Source organism: Colossoma macropomum, unplaced genomic scaffold (genome assembly GCF_904425465.1).
Source record: "Colossoma macropomum unplaced genomic scaffold, Colossoma_macropomum, whole genome shotgun sequence".
In the NCBI taxonomy this organism is placed as follows: domain Eukaryota; kingdom Metazoa; phylum Chordata; class Actinopteri; order Characiformes; family Serrasalmidae; genus Colossoma; species Colossoma macropomum.
This window is the reverse complement of record NW_023494807.1, coordinates 31,417,786-31,433,311: the sequence shown is the minus strand read 5'-3', so window position 1 is coordinate 31,433,311 and position 15,526 is coordinate 31,417,786. Positions and strand designations below refer to the sequence as shown.

Sequence of the window (15,526 nt, the reverse complement as noted above, 5' to 3'; positions counted from 1 at the left end):
TTACAGTCAGTCAGTCACAGGCATGCCCGTATGATCTGAGGTACAAATCACTAATCTTACATACTAGTATCACGACACACTGACCCTGTATATGACCAAAGCTTTATTACACTCTTCTATAACCTAAGAACAGCTTAACCAGTCTGCACTGAATCCCTGTAGTTACTGAGTAATAAGCCTTATTATGTAATAAGCCTGGGATTTTAAAGGGTTAACTAGCCTTGGGTAAGGCAGCTCTGTAAAGACAGACAGATAGACAGATAGACGGATAGACAGATAGATAGACAGACAGATTGATAGACAGGCAGACAGAGAGTCAGATAGACAGATAGCCGGATATACAGATAGATAAACAGACAAATAAAAAAGACAGGCAGACAGATAGATAGACAGACAGATAGATTGATAGACAGACAGACAGTCAGATAGACAGACAGACAAAGACAAACAGACAGACAGATAGACAGACAAACAGATAGAGACAGAAAGACAGACAGATAGATAGACAGACAGATACACAGAAAGACAGATAGATAGATAGATAGATAGATAGATAGACAGACAGACAGATAGTCAGACAGACAGCCGGACAGACAGATAGATAGACAGACAAATAAAAAAAACAGGCAGACAGATAGATAGACAGACAGACAGACAGATAGACAGATAGACAGACAGACAGACAGACAGACAGACAGACAGACCGACAGATAGATAGACAGATAGCCGGACAGACAGATAGATAGACAGACAAATAGATAGACAGACAGATAGATAGACAGAAAGACAGACAGACAGACAGATAGACAGACAGACAGTCAGACAGACAGATAGATAGACAGACAGACAGACAGATACACAGAAAGACTGACAGATAGATAGATAGATAGACAGACAGACAGACAGACAGATAGATAGATAGATAGATAGACAGATAGATACAGATACACAGAAAGACAGAAAGATAGACAGATACACAGAAAGACAGAAAGATAGATAGACAGATAGATAGATAGATAGATAGATAGATAGACAGATAGATAGATAGACAGATAGATAGATAGATAGATAGATAGATAGATAGATAGATAGATAGATAGATACACAGAAAGACAGAAAGATAGACAGATAGATAGATAGATAGATAGATAGATAGATAGACAGACAGACAGATAGATAGATAGACAGATAGATACAGATACACAGAAAGACAGAAAGATAGATAGATAGATAGATAGATAGATAGATAGATAGATAGACAGACAGATAGATAGATAGATAGATAGACAGATAGATAGATAGACAGATAGATAGACAGATAGATAGACAGATACACAGAAAGACAGAAAGATAGATAGATAGATAGATAGATACAGATACACAGAAAGACAGATAGATAGATAGATAGACAGATAGATAGACAGAAAGACAGACAGACAGTCAGATAGACAGACAGACAGTCAGACAGATAGATAGACAGACAGACAGATACACAGAAAGACAGAAAGATAGATAGATAGATAGATAGATAGACAGACAGACAGACAGACAGACAGATAGACAGACAGATAGACAGACAGATAGCAGCGATTCAGCAGCTCAGGAGGCTTTTAGCAATTTTGTAAGACAGATTTGGCTTCTGGATTAAAAAGGAAGAATTACATTTTCTGGTAAAACCAGTTATTTAGTGTTTCTTGCGTTGTGTCCATTCAGAAATGGATGGAAAAGAAAGGGAAGATCAGAGAAGCTGTTTATATGAGCTGATAGATCTCTGAGTCACTGTCACAACAACGCAAACCCAACTACACCAGTGCTGTTCAGTAAACTGATGCACAACAAATGAATCCCAGTGTTTCAGTATTTCACGTGTCTAAAAACATCCAAATTAAAATGTATCCCTCTCTAGACGTTTATCTGTTGACTCTGTGCTGGGCTGGTGCACATTTACAGTACAGCCACTTTATTTTCTATGACTACAACACCGGTGGGCAAGCAGACTTATTAGAGTGTGAAAAAAACAGAGTGAAATTTCTAAACCAATCCCAACTCCTGGTGAAGGCGGAGCTCAAAGTAGGGGGCGCTGGTGCTCCCGTCAACATTGTCTGATGAACAGCAAGCCTGTTGTTAGCACACTGATGTAAACAGGGCTAAAAAATCTGCGAAAAACTCCGATTAAGCATGTAAGTGAGCTGCATGTGGAGAGCAGTTCAGCTGCCTAACGACAGCGTTTCACTAACTAGTTTGTTTTGCTTGTATTTATTTATTGTTTGTACTGGACTAGAGAAACTAGGGGGCGGGGTTTGGGGGGGGTACTCTAATTAATAAGTTCTCCCCAGATGTGTGCTCTCGTTACGACATCTGGCACATCTTGGCTGAAGGACTACGTTTGGGCTGAAGTGGGAAAAAGTGTGTAAATTAGATTTTTCATCAAACTATTCCTTTAATAAACTGGACTAAAAGCAGCAGAAGTGATGAATCCAGCCACACAGCAGACCCTGAACACAGTAATGAGTGAGATGGATGACGGAGGACAGATGGAGCACTCGGACCACTGTGGGCGATTTAATAGCACCTACCTCTCCTGTTTGCTGCGTTCACAGGGAGCAAAGAGAGCAAGAGACATTCATGATTAGTGGCTGTCAGAAACTCCAGAGATGATATCTGAAGTGAAAGAATACATCTCTCAGCTCATTTCCCCTCAGATCTGCTTCTCACACAAACATCTGACTCAGCGCCTGAAGGTAAGCGATCCAAAAAGGGGCTCTTCTGAAACGCGGAAAGGTCGGAGACGCATTTGAGCTGCTCTGAACGTCAACACAGCACACTGGGATTGAGTTTAAATGGCACCAAAAAAAGAAAGAAAAAATATAAAATGAAAGGCAGAAATAAAGGTAGATAGATAGACAGATACACAGATATAGAGACAGAGAGACAGACAGTCAGATAGATAGACAGAAAGACAGACAGATAGATAGACTGAAAGACAGACAGATAGACAGACAGACAGATAGACACAGATTGACAGACAGAGAGACAGATAGCTAGACAGACAGACAGACAAACAGACAGACAGAAAGACAGATAGACAGACAGACAGATACACTGATAGATAGATAGACAGACATTCAGTCAGATAGATACACAGACAGACAGATAGACAGACAGATAGACAGACAGACAAACAGAGAGATAGACAGAAAGACAGATAGACAGACAGACAGATACACTGAAAGACAGATAGACATTCAGTCAGATAGATACACAGACAGACAGATAGACAGAAAGACAGACAGACAGACAGATAGATAGATAGACAGACAGACAAACAGACAGATAGACAGAAAGAAAGATAGACAGACAAATAGCTAGATAGACAGACAGATAAACAGATAGATAGATAGATAGATAAATAGATAAAAAACAACAGAAATAAAGACAGAAATACAGACAATTAAAAAAGGAATAAAGAAAAATAAAAAGACAGACAAAAATAGCAAAAGAAATAAATAAAGAAATAAATAAAGAAATAAAGAAAGTTAGGGAAAGAAGAAAAAAATGGAGTGGGCGGGGCTAAACCAATGCAGGCTAAACCAGTGGTCATATGTAAACATGTCCATGGCTGTGACATCACGAGCATGGACGAACTAAAAACGTATTCTTTGCAGCTGAATTTCTACATATGGACTTTAAAGACCTTTTAAAACAGTTTATTTAGTTTATTAAACTCTTTTTTTTTCAAAATAAAGCAAGAAAACATTTTTCACAGTATCAGCGCTTTAAGAGCTGCAGCTGTGGCAGTTTGGGCTTCGTTATGTGATTCTGGGCTAACGATGAAAAACTCTGTCTGAGCCAGATGTGCGAGTTCAGATGCACCAACACGGCCATTAATCTGGTCTGTCTGAAGCTTCAGATCCAGATTACCGGGTTCTGCTCTGGAGAACACGGCCGCTCCGCTCTCTGGCCAAGTCTGGACACCTGTATGAATGTTGTTTCCCATCTTTTTTGCTTTCTCTCTTTTTCTCCGTGTATAATGGTTTATATAATAAGTGAGTGTTGGCAGCTTGTTTAAAGAGACCTGGCGGTTCAGAGGAGGAACAGAGCAGTGGAACTTCCTCAGTGAGATGAATACAAAGGGCTGATGCAATTAATAGTAACCTTCACTTATCTCCAGCACATCTACTGCGCGCTGGAGATGGGGATGCGGAAACAAGCGACCTACTTTTCCAACCTGCCACCGGCAAAAGGGTAAACATAATAAGATACTGACTTTGAGTGCTCCTTTATCATTTATTAACATTCTAATTAGGTTTCTAATATAGAAACACATGAATTTCCCACCTGATGACTGAAATATCAGCAGAGGCGACATCACAAACACAACGTCTGATTTAAGAGAGCGATTCTAATATTCAGTGTGATGAATATGTTCACTTGGACGGCATTAATACTGTTTTACCCACCACATGACGCTGTGTGTCAAAATAATGACTCGATCAAACTCTAATCATATGTATTTCACTGCTGTTGGACCAAAAACCTCATATCACCAAAACTATAACTTTACAGGAAAACGAAAAAACATACTTTACTTTTAATGTAAGATAACGGAACCAAACTTTTTACCGAGTGACTTGGGCCGTTTCTTTTGGTCCGTTCTACATGCAAAGTTACACACAATGTAAAGGACAACAGGCTTTTTCAAACTATATAAAACGCTGAAAATGAGAAAAATGGAGATACGAGGTTTTGTTCCGACAGCAGCAAGAAAAAAATATATAAACAATGTTACGACAATGATACTACTACTGATAACTTATACCTTGCTATATAACACTGACATAACCTTATACATTCACATACAAAAGTTAGAACACCTCTGGCCAAAATGACATGTATAAGAGAGTGATTATGATATTCAGTGTGATGAATACGGCCCTGCATTAATATTGTTTTACCCACCACATGATGCTATGTGTCAAAATAATGAGCCGATCAATATATATATATGTGTATGTATGTGTGTGTGTGTATATATATATATATATATAATATATATATATATCTCGCTGCAGTTGGAACAAAACCTTGTATCTCCATTTTTGCCGTTTTTCAGTTTTTGGCATAATTTGAAAACCTTTATGTTGTTTTTTTTTTTACATTTTATGATAATTGGACCAAAGGAATTGTCCCGAAATGACTTGAAAACAAGTCTGGTTCCATTGACTTACATTAAAAGTAAAGTATGCTTTTTCCTTCTACTGTAAACTTGTCATTTTGGAGATACGAGGTTTTGTTCCGACAGCAGTGAAACATATAAATATTACTACTGATATAACACTGTATACAGTCATTCCTGCTGGGTGTACTGCAGAAAAAAAAAATGTTTTTATCATTTTTTGACCTTTCTGATGGAAAAAAAGATGAACCTGTCAACGCAGAGTGTAAATTGAATGTAAATGTAACTCTTTAACTTCATTAATCATGAAATTGTGTAATTACATTTAGTGTAGCAAAACAAAAATGATAACTCCAGACTTCTCAGCGCTATATTACTGTGAAATGGGACGCGGTGGCTGTATCTCACCTTTTAAACAGCAGGATGGCGATGACGATGATGACGATGAGCACCACAGCGAGGACCGGGCCCATCACCCACAGCATCTCCGGCTGCTCCACACTGCGCGACACACTGCCTCCACTGGCCACCGTGATGGGGTCCGAATACGGACTGGCAGAGAACATCCGCTACAGAAAGAGAGAGAGAGAGAGAGACACTAGGGTTAGCAGCCACTTCAGCACTGGGAGATAATGACGTTATAAGAAACAAGAGCCGACAGATGAATAAATGGGACTACATGGTACCCTGTATACAAACAGGATGAGGTCATCATCTATAAGATGCTTAGACGCTTAGGCTTAACATGACAAACACCACCAAATGGCGTAAACACAATGGTAATGATATCAAAATGAATCTAAAATTAAAGCAGACAGTATATTTCAAACAGGAACGACATTCAGAAGCAAAACTATTTGTTTTAACCAAAGCAATGTGGTGGTTTGAGGTCATACGGTCAGAGAATGTGTTGAGAGGAAAAGCGCCACTCAATAATGTCTTCTGGGCTCATCAGACACTAGGTGGCGCCGCTGAGCTACCCCAAAATCTGGTTTGTGAACGCTTGATCATTTTAGTACTGAAAAATGCACAAAATACTTATATTTTGAGCGCTTTTGAACACCGGATATAGGACTTTATAACAGTGCCTCATGTACATTCATAACGTCACGTCGGTTAATGCAAACGGCTCTCAGAAGCACTGACGGTAATTCCACTGCCCAAAATCTGTTTGCTGTAAAAGCTGAAAGATGCTGCCAAGTTTTCTTTGAGTTTTGTAGTGAAATACATCCTTTTACTTTCCAAAACTAAAGAAAGTTCTGCACAAATGGTTAATATCTGGTTTAATTTTTCATTTTAAACCGTTTAGCTCCATTCACCCCCATTCACTGAGGAATCGCGGGCGCCCTCTAGTGTTCTTCAGTCATGCTTTTGATATAGCGAGAGAAATAGGAAGCGGCCAGGCTCCTGAGACATCCCCCTGACTGTGATTGGTTCAGATGATGTCACTAATTTACATGTGCGGTATTGTTTTAATTTAAATAAACCTGCTTAGGCCTTAATATGGTTAGATGACCATTTAAGAACCGTTTGAAATGCTACTGTAGGTGACTTTTGATGTGGTGTATGTGAGCCCACAGGAGAGCTGGGAGTTCCAGAGCCCCACTGGTGACATCCTGTATAAATAACAATAATGCGTGGCCACGACTTTGTAAGGTGTGGGAATGAGATCACAATGCGTGGCCACGAATTAGTAAGACGTGGGAACAAGATCCTAATACGTGGCCACAACTTAGTAAGGTATGGGAACGAGATCCTAATGCATGTCCATGACTCAGGAAGGCGTGGGAATGAGATCCTAATGCATGGCCACAACTTAGTAAAGCATGGGAATGAGATCCTAATGCACGACCACGACTTAGTAAGGTGTGGGAATGAGATTCTAATACATGGCCACAACTTAGTAAGGTGTGGGAACGGGATCACAATGTGTGGCCATGATTTAGGAAGTCGTGGGAATGAGATCCTAATGCGTGGCCACGACTTAGTAAAGCATGGGAACGAAATCCTAATGCGTGGCCACGACTTAGTAAGGCTTGGGAATGAGATCCTAATGCGTGGCCACGACTTAGTAAGGTGTGGGAATGAGATTCTAATACGTGGCCACAACTTAGTAAGGCTTGGGAACGAGATCCTAATGCGTGACCATGACATAATAAAGCGTGGGAACGAGATCCTAATGCGTGGCCACGACTTAGTAAGGTGTGGGAATGAGATTCTAATACGTGGCCACAACTTAGTAAGGTGTGGGAACGGGATCCTAATGCATGGCCACGACTTAGCAGAGCGTGGGAACAAGATCCTAACGCGTGGCCACGACTTAGTAAGGCATGATCTCGATCCTACGCCTTACTGTGTCATGCCCACGACTTAATTATCTCGTTCCCACACCTTAGTAAGTTGTGGCAGCAGCAGGGCTCCGGCAGGGAGAAAGTATTTTTTGAACATTTCATTACTTTTTAAGCACAGAAAAAAAAATCCTCACTAGCAGAATGTGAACACACTACAGTCTGTCACTCATATGAATGACCACAGAAAAGGCCAGCTGCAGCCTTTAATGAAAGCCCAGAGCAGGACTGCGGTCTGCAGGGATTTCCCACAAAGTGTCCCGAGTGGACTCTTTCATGTAGGACGATAAGACACACAGAACATTGTTAACAAGCCTCCTGTGCAGCCCTGCAGCCCCGCAGTGACCTCACATTACCATAAAGCCTCGCTCACACGTGCACACGGAGAGAGAGAGGACAGGATCAAAGCAGAGCCAGGAAAAAAGAAACATAACAGAGGAAGAGGAGCAGAGAAGGAGACAGAAGGAGCGCGAGGCCAACCACACACAGCAAAATAACTCAAACACTGATCTGAGGGCGGAGCGATTTTCACCAATACATCACTAAACTCAAACGGGTCAGAAAAAACCTTCGTCCAGCAGCTCACTGGACTGATGATCAACAGAGCTGCTAACGTCACTTCAGTCACATGGAATTCAGATCTGAAAGAGTCGATTTCAGACAAACCAGTAGATTTAAAGCGCAATTAAAAGTGGCAGCGAGACAAATTAGTCTTCAATTATTTTTAAACAAATATATTTTTACTTTTTTTTGTCTGTTTTCACTCCATCCTCGGTTCTCTGAAGTGCTGTTCCTACACACTCTTTAATAAAAAAATTAAAATATTCTTATTTGAAGGAAGAAGGGAAGAAAGAAAGGAAAGATGGAAGGAAGGAAGAAATGAAGGAAGAATAAAAGAAAAAGAAAAAAGAAAGAAAGAAAAGGAAGGAAATAAAAGAAAGAAAGAAAAAAAGAAAGAAAGAAGGAAAGAAAGAAAGAAAGAAACTGTGATGAAGAGAAATGGAGGGATCAGAAAGGAGAAGAGAAGGGAAGAGAAGAGAGGAGAAGAGAAGGGAAGAGAAGAGAGGAGAGGAGAAGAGTGGAGAGGAGAAGAGAAGAAAGGAGAAGAGAACAGAAGTGAGAGGAGGAGAAAAGAAAAGAGGAGAAGAGAAGAGAGGAGACAAGTAGAGAACAGAAGAGAAGAGTAAAAAAAGAAAAGAGAAGAGAGAAGAGAGAAGAGAAGTGGAGAGAAGAGAAGAGAGAGGAGGAGAGAAGAGAGGAGAAGAGAAGACAAGAGTAGAAGAAAGAAGAGAAGGCAAGAGGAGAGAAGAGAAGAGGAGACCAGAGAAGAGAAGAGAAGAGAAGAGAAGAGAAGAGAAAAAGCACTGTGTGAAGGAATGTGTGCTCACTTGTTATCATTTCACCTCCCATAAACCGTCTCTGAAGCGTTCCTGGGAGGTTGTGAAGTTTGCAGTGGTCACTACAGCTGAGTGAAACTGAGACTACAGCAAGAGCCGCAATGTTACGAGCCTGAACCTCCTGAGGAAGCGCAGAGCTGCACCGCACACAGGAACACGGCTTCATGGTCGCCGAGTGAAAAAGCCCCATTGTTATTGTTGGAATCTGAGCCCACAAAATCCAACCAGATGAAGAACTGCCAGCTGAGCGGCAGCTGAGTGGCAGCTGAGTGGCAGCTGAGTGGCAGTCCCGGTCCATCTAGACTGGGGTAAAACAGCCCGTTTTGAATTGTGATGTCACAAAAACTCCAGACCGTATGTTCTCAGTAAAGTGACCATTTGACCCTGCTTTCTCACATCAATCTCTCTCTCTCTCTCTCTCTCTCTCTCTCTCTCTCTCTCTCTACGTTGGTTCAGACGTGTGAGAGGAGCAGATAAAGCGTATCTCCAGCGCTCGCATCTCCTCCAGCTAATATTCCCCTTATCTGCCCAATTAATATCAGAGAGCTGTTAGAAGAGACGGGGGCTAATGATCCGGATTACAGCGGGACGGAGAGGGGGAACCGGGGGACACCGGGGGGGGTGAGGGGGAGCGGGGGGGGCTGTGCCCTATCCCACTGCAGATAAAGGAACTCTGTCACTTCTCCATGTCCTCTTCTCTTCTCTTTTCATCTCCTCTTCTCTCCTTTCCTCTCCTCTCCTTTCTACTCTTCTGTTCTCCTCACTTCTCTACTCCTCCCTTCTCCTCTCCTTTCATCTCTTCTCTTCTCCTCTCTTCTCTTCTCTCCTTTTTTCTCTTTTCTCCTCTTCTCTTCTCTTTTCCTCTCCTCTCTTCTCCTTTCTACTCTTCTCTTCTCCTCACTTCTCTACTCTTCTCCTCTCCTCTCCTCGGTTCTCCTCTCCTCTCTTCTCTTCTCCATCCTGATCTCTCCATTTCTCTTTATCACAGTCTGTCAGCATCCTTTCTCTCCCTCTTTTTTTCTCTTTCGTTATCACTCTTTCTTTATTACTTCTATAATATTTATTTGCAGAGTGAAAACAGTGAATGACATTACGTTCCCCAGCTGGATATTTCAGCCGTAATCTTGAAAAACAGCAGGAATGTGGGAAAACGTGGATACAGAAACACAGCGAGAGCTCAGAGCACTCCAGCCTTTACTTCCCCAGCGAAAGGCGAGGAGACTGTACTGATGTTTCTGCTCCGTCCTCTGTAACAGCGTAACCGAGCGTGAGCAGGAGACGCCTCGACAAACACGCAGCGTATTTAAAAAAATGAACCGCACACGACGGCTGCATGTTAACAAACACATTATGCGGCGAGGGCCGGTCCCCTCGGGGCCACGGCAGAGCAGCTACGCTCGGCCGGCTCCCGCGCTAATGCAGGCGCTTTATCTGGCAGAAACAGCCCGGCCGCTGCAGGCCCTCTCTGACCCGGCTACCGACCCTCTCGGCCTGCTCTCCACTCTCTCACAGTGTCTCTCGCTCTAGCTGCACTCTCTCTCTCGCTGCTGCTTGAACATCCAGCTATATCGCTCCTCTCCCTTTTTTCTCTTTGTGCTGTTTCTTTCCTCCTTCAATTTCCTTCATCCGCTCCCTCGCTCGCCCTCCTCCTGTCATCTCTCTCGCTCCCTCTCTCCTCGCTCGCTTTAAATGATTCTGTTTACACACTCGCGATCTATCATCCCATTTCACACCTCCTCCAGCCTGTTTATGCGCCCTGGGTGATACTTGTACACAGAGACACCTCTCTCTATCTCTCTCTCTCTCTGTTTATCTCGCTCGCGTCCTCTCCGTTTATCTCTCTCTCTCTCTCCTCTCTCTCTCCTGTCCATGTTTATCTCTCTCTCTCTCCTCTCCCTGTTTATCTCTCTCTCTCTTTCTCTCTCTTTACTTCTCTCTCTCCCTCTCCCTGTTTATGTCTCTCTGTTTACCTCTGTCTCTCCCTCTCTCTCTTCTCTCCCTGTTTATCTCTCTCTCCTCTCCCTGTTTATCTCTCTCTCTCTTTCTCTCTTTACTTCTCTCTCTCCCTCTGTTTGTCTCTCTCTCTGTTTACTTCTCTCTCTCCTCTCCCTGTTTATCTCTCTTTCTCTCTCTCCTCTCCCTGTTTATCTCTCTCTCGCTCCTCTCCTTGTTTATCTCTCTCTCTCTCTCTCCTCTCCCTGTTTGTCTCTCTCCCTGTCTCCTCTTTCTCTCCCTCTTTCCTCTATGTGTCTCTCTCTCCTTCTCCTGCCTCACTTACCTCTCTCTGTGTATCTCTCTCCCTCTTCCTCTCTTCTCTTTCTCTCTCCCTTTCCTCTGTGTAACTCTTTCCCTCTCTCCCGTCTCTCTGTCTTCCTCTCCCTCTCTTTTCTCTCTCTATGTATCTCTCTAACACTCCCCTCTCTCTCTCTTTCTCTTCCCCTCTCTTTCCATTCCCTTTCTCTTTCTTTCTCTCTTCCTCTCCTCCCTCTTTGCCTTCTTCTCTCACTTTCTTCCTTCTTTTTCCTCTTGTTATCTCTATCTTTTTCCTCCTTCCTGCTGTCTCTCTTTCTTTCTTGCTCCCTCTCTCTACCTCCTCTTCTTTGTGTCATTCATTTTCTCTCCACTTCTCATCTCTGTCTGTCTTTCCCTCTTTCTTTCTCCTCTTCTCTCCTCACCCACTGTTTCTCCTACTCTCTCTCTCTCTCCCTCCCTCTCTCTCTGGCTGCGTTCCTCTCGTTCTCTGGCACGGCTGTGGCCCGCCTGTCGGTTCTGGGGGAGCCGCTGATGAAATATGAGCAATTTTTAAACGCTGTGTCTATTGTTTTTCGCCCCGGAGCTGCTACTGAAAGCAGCTCTTTTGTGGCCCCCCGGGGCCCCGCTGCTCCACGGGGACCCGAGCGGAGTCTCGGCTCTGACTGCAGCCTCTCATCCATCTGCCCTGACAGCGGCGCGTTAGGAGGGCGATGGAGGGCAGATTCAGAGCAGCGAGACTGCAGAGAGACGCAGCCTCCAAACACGCCTTCCTTTCAAAGCTCAACTCAGACTCACACAGCATTACAGTCTGAGCAGCTCAGTTTAAAGGAGCAGTCCAGCAAAAAATGAAATTCACAGTTTTCCTCCTTGACCTGAACTAAATCAAACAACCAAGTCATGTTTGCTGTCTGAGCTTCGCATCTTTAGTTCCGTCCCAAAGCTATTAGGCTAACGTCGCTAACAAGTGATGGAAGCTTAATTAGAACCGTGCTAACGTTCTATCTCTAAAAGACTTGATTATGTGGTTTCTGACACTGTATGACTCACTGTTATCTATAAAGATGGTTCTTCAAGGTTCTTTGACCAAGACAACGGTTCTACAAAGAACTATAAACACTCAAAGCACCACTCACAGGCTTAAATGGTTCTTTGCATGGTGAAATCGTTCTACAGACGGATGAGGACTGTGCTGTATATGGTTCTATATAGCACCAAACAGGGTTCCTGTATTGTTACAAGCTTGACATTGTCACGTTAGAACTTATTTTGGTGCTACACAGAACCGTGTTCAAAAAGGTTCTATATAGAACCATCTACAACACATTCTGAAGAATGTGCATAGAACCTTTTAATCATGCAAAGGGTTCTTGTAGCGTTCATTTTCTTGCTCATTTTCTTTACTAAAGAACCCTTGAAGCACCATCTTTTGTTTAAGAGTGTAACAACAGAACAACCCCTTTTGGGTGCTATATAGAACTTTTAAAAAATGTTCTATAAAAAACCATCTACAACACATTCTGAAGAACCTTTCATGATGCCAAGAACCACTTAGTTCACAAATGGTTCTTTGAGTGTTCATTGTTTGTAATAGAACCACTGTGTTTACTAAAGAACCCTTGAGGAACCATCTTTTTTAAGAGTGTGGACTAAAGTACGTCACATAGCTGAAACAGTAACTGCTAAAATAGTAACTGCTGGTTTGGGTTCAAGCCAATGCAAAAGTTGATTGAGTGCTAACAGCTCCCCCTTGTGGAGAATCTTCAGGCTGTTAAATGTGAGGGAGTGAGGTCAGTGAGATGATTCAAATCTGACAACGTGAACTGAACTGCGCTGAACTGATGCAGTGATTATTCCAGACAGTCCAGCAGACAGCGATCCTGCTGGACTGGAGTGAGGGAAGAGGACAGAGGGGTCACCTGAGGGCAGAAAAATTTGGAGGGAAAAGGTGGAGCAGGCTTTGAAATGCTGAGTGAGGAGGTTAGAGCACTTTTCCCCACCGCAGAGCACTGAGGGCAGCTTTAGGGATACTTAACACTCAGCTTGAAAGGATTCAGGACAAGCCTGAAAGTCCTCAAAACCCATTTTCTCTCTCTCTCTTTCTCTCTCTCTCCCCATGTTACCATAAGAAAGAGTGATGCAAAGGAGGATAGAGCGAAACATTCTCTTCAACATCTCTAGAGGCCCTGCGTTCTTAAAATAAAGGTTCCAGATAAGGTTCTCTGAAGCAACGAAGTGAAAGAACTGCTTTTGCATTCCTAAAGAACCTGTCAACAGAAACATAACTGTAAATAAGGGTGTGAGAGTTTGAAGAACCTCGTTAAAGTTTCAAGAACCTCCACGTAATGTAAAGGTTCTATACCAGTTAAAGGTTTTTCCTAGAACTGCACATCCAAGCCAAGAACTATTCAGAATTTTAAGGATGTGTAGCGGTGCAAATCTATGATAACTGAGCTTTGATTATGATTCTTTAAGACATGATAAAAGGCATCATTAAATAAATTCCACAATCATTTGATTATTTTTAAAAAATACACAAATATCACTGAAGCAGCTCCAGTGTAGAAAAAATAAGCTTTTTTATTTTTATCTTTAAAAATAGCCTGGAAATTTCGTCTCCATGCTTTCTTGAATATTTTTCTAATTGACTGTAACCAACTCTAACGCTCCAGCATCAATACAGAGGCATCGCCAACGTCAGATCAATGCATGAAGATGCACTGATTCATTTTCACGCTCCTCGAGGCCTGTGCGCTAACTTTAATTTGAGTTCGTTTCCAGATCCGCAGACGTTCAAGAGGGACTGAGTGGGGAGTTTCTGCTGCCTGATCTAATTTCTGCTCCAAAAACAGGCCTGAGGTAATGCCTGCTCCATTGCGCCACTCAGACTGGCAGGCAGCGAGCAGCGTGTTTGCTTATTAATAAACCATCAGCACAGTTTGACGTCACAAAGTCACTCTGATGCACAGCTAAAGAGGCAGAGAGGGAGGTTATCTGGCCAAACAGCACTCAGAAGAGCAGAACGCAAACCAGAGCAAAGGATAAGCGCACTTTTTTAAACAATTACCCCAAATGTAGTTGTCCAGCTGAGATACATTTGGTGTCTGAAGTCTGCTTTAGCACTGGCTAATGTAGCTAACAAGCAGAGGTGGGTAGTAACTTGTACATACACCGATCAGGCACAACATTCTGACCACCTCATTGTTTCTATGCTCACTGTCCATTTTATCAGCTCCACTTACTATATAGGTGCACTTTGTAGTTCTACAGTTACAGACTGTAGTCCATCTGTTTCTCTGATACTTTGTTAGCCCCCTTTTACCCTGTTCTTCAGTGGTCAGGACCCCCATGGACCCTCACAGAGCAGGTACTATTTGGGTGGTGGATCATTCTCAGCACTGCAGTAACACTGACGTGGTGGTGGTGTGTTAGTGTGTGTTGCGCTGGTACAAGTGGATCAGACACAGCAGTGCTGCTGGAGTATTTATACTCTGTGGTTTATGACACTGTACGACTCACTATTATCTATAAACATGGACTAAAGTACATTACCTAGCTAAAAACAGCCGTAACAGCCTCTTATTCGTCCACTTACGTCCACTTTTCCAGACAGTTATAGTCAAACAGTGCCAAACTGCACAAGCAAAGCCATTTGACGCAAATATTTAGGCAAGAAAACTGTAGAAACCAACCACGTCTCAGCTCAACTACACTTCAGATGAGGAATAAGGCTGTAAACATTTGTTTCTTGCTGAACTATCGCTGTAAGCATGTGATGAGTGTGCTTTGGAATAGCCCAGTTACCACTGGCCTTAACTAGACGCTCTGTAAAATGAAAAAAAAACATTGTTTATGCAGTACCTGTTTCTCATTCGCTGCTGGGAGGTACTGGTCCTTCAGCTCAGCCATGACGAAGCACTGGTAAGGCTGGTTGTTAGGCACGGGCCGATTGTAGAAGCCATTGTATGTCTTCTCGTCTCCGAGGGTGAAGGTGTCGGGCAGTGAGGACAATTTGGCAGCGATGTATGGTCTGGACAGGTCAGAGTGACGACGTCTCCGTCTCAGGAGAGGACCCTCACTGGCCTCCAGGAGCTGAGGGTCAGAGGATGAGGAGCATGAGAGAAGGCAGGCCAGATTACAGTTTTGTTTGGCTTAAGAAAAAACATTTTGGTTGAAAAAACAAGCATCCCAAAAGCAGTTAATCAGCTAAGACATGTTTGGTGTCTGAAGTTCGCTTTTTTAGCATCGTAGCTCCAGAGCAAAAACAAAAAAGCAAACTTCAGACACCAAACTTGTCTTGACTGATCAGCTACACTGAACGTAAAGTCAGAACTGTTTCTTTTAGACTACGGCAA

At 42.8% G+C, this 15,526-nt stretch overlaps 1 protein-coding gene across 1 annotated transcript in view; it reads right to left on the bottom strand.

Annotated features, from left to right (window-relative positions):
• Positions 1 to 15,526, bottom strand: part of ptprfb (protein tyrosine phosphatase receptor type Fb) — a 240,049-nt gene that overhangs the window by 60,373 nt on the left and 164,150 nt on the right. The window contains 2 exon segments of the mRNA XM_036556368.1: positions 5,585 to 5,745; positions 15,033 to 15,263. Of these exon segments, the coding sequence (XP_036412261.1) occupies positions 5,585 to 5,745; positions 15,033 to 15,263 (392 nt within the window).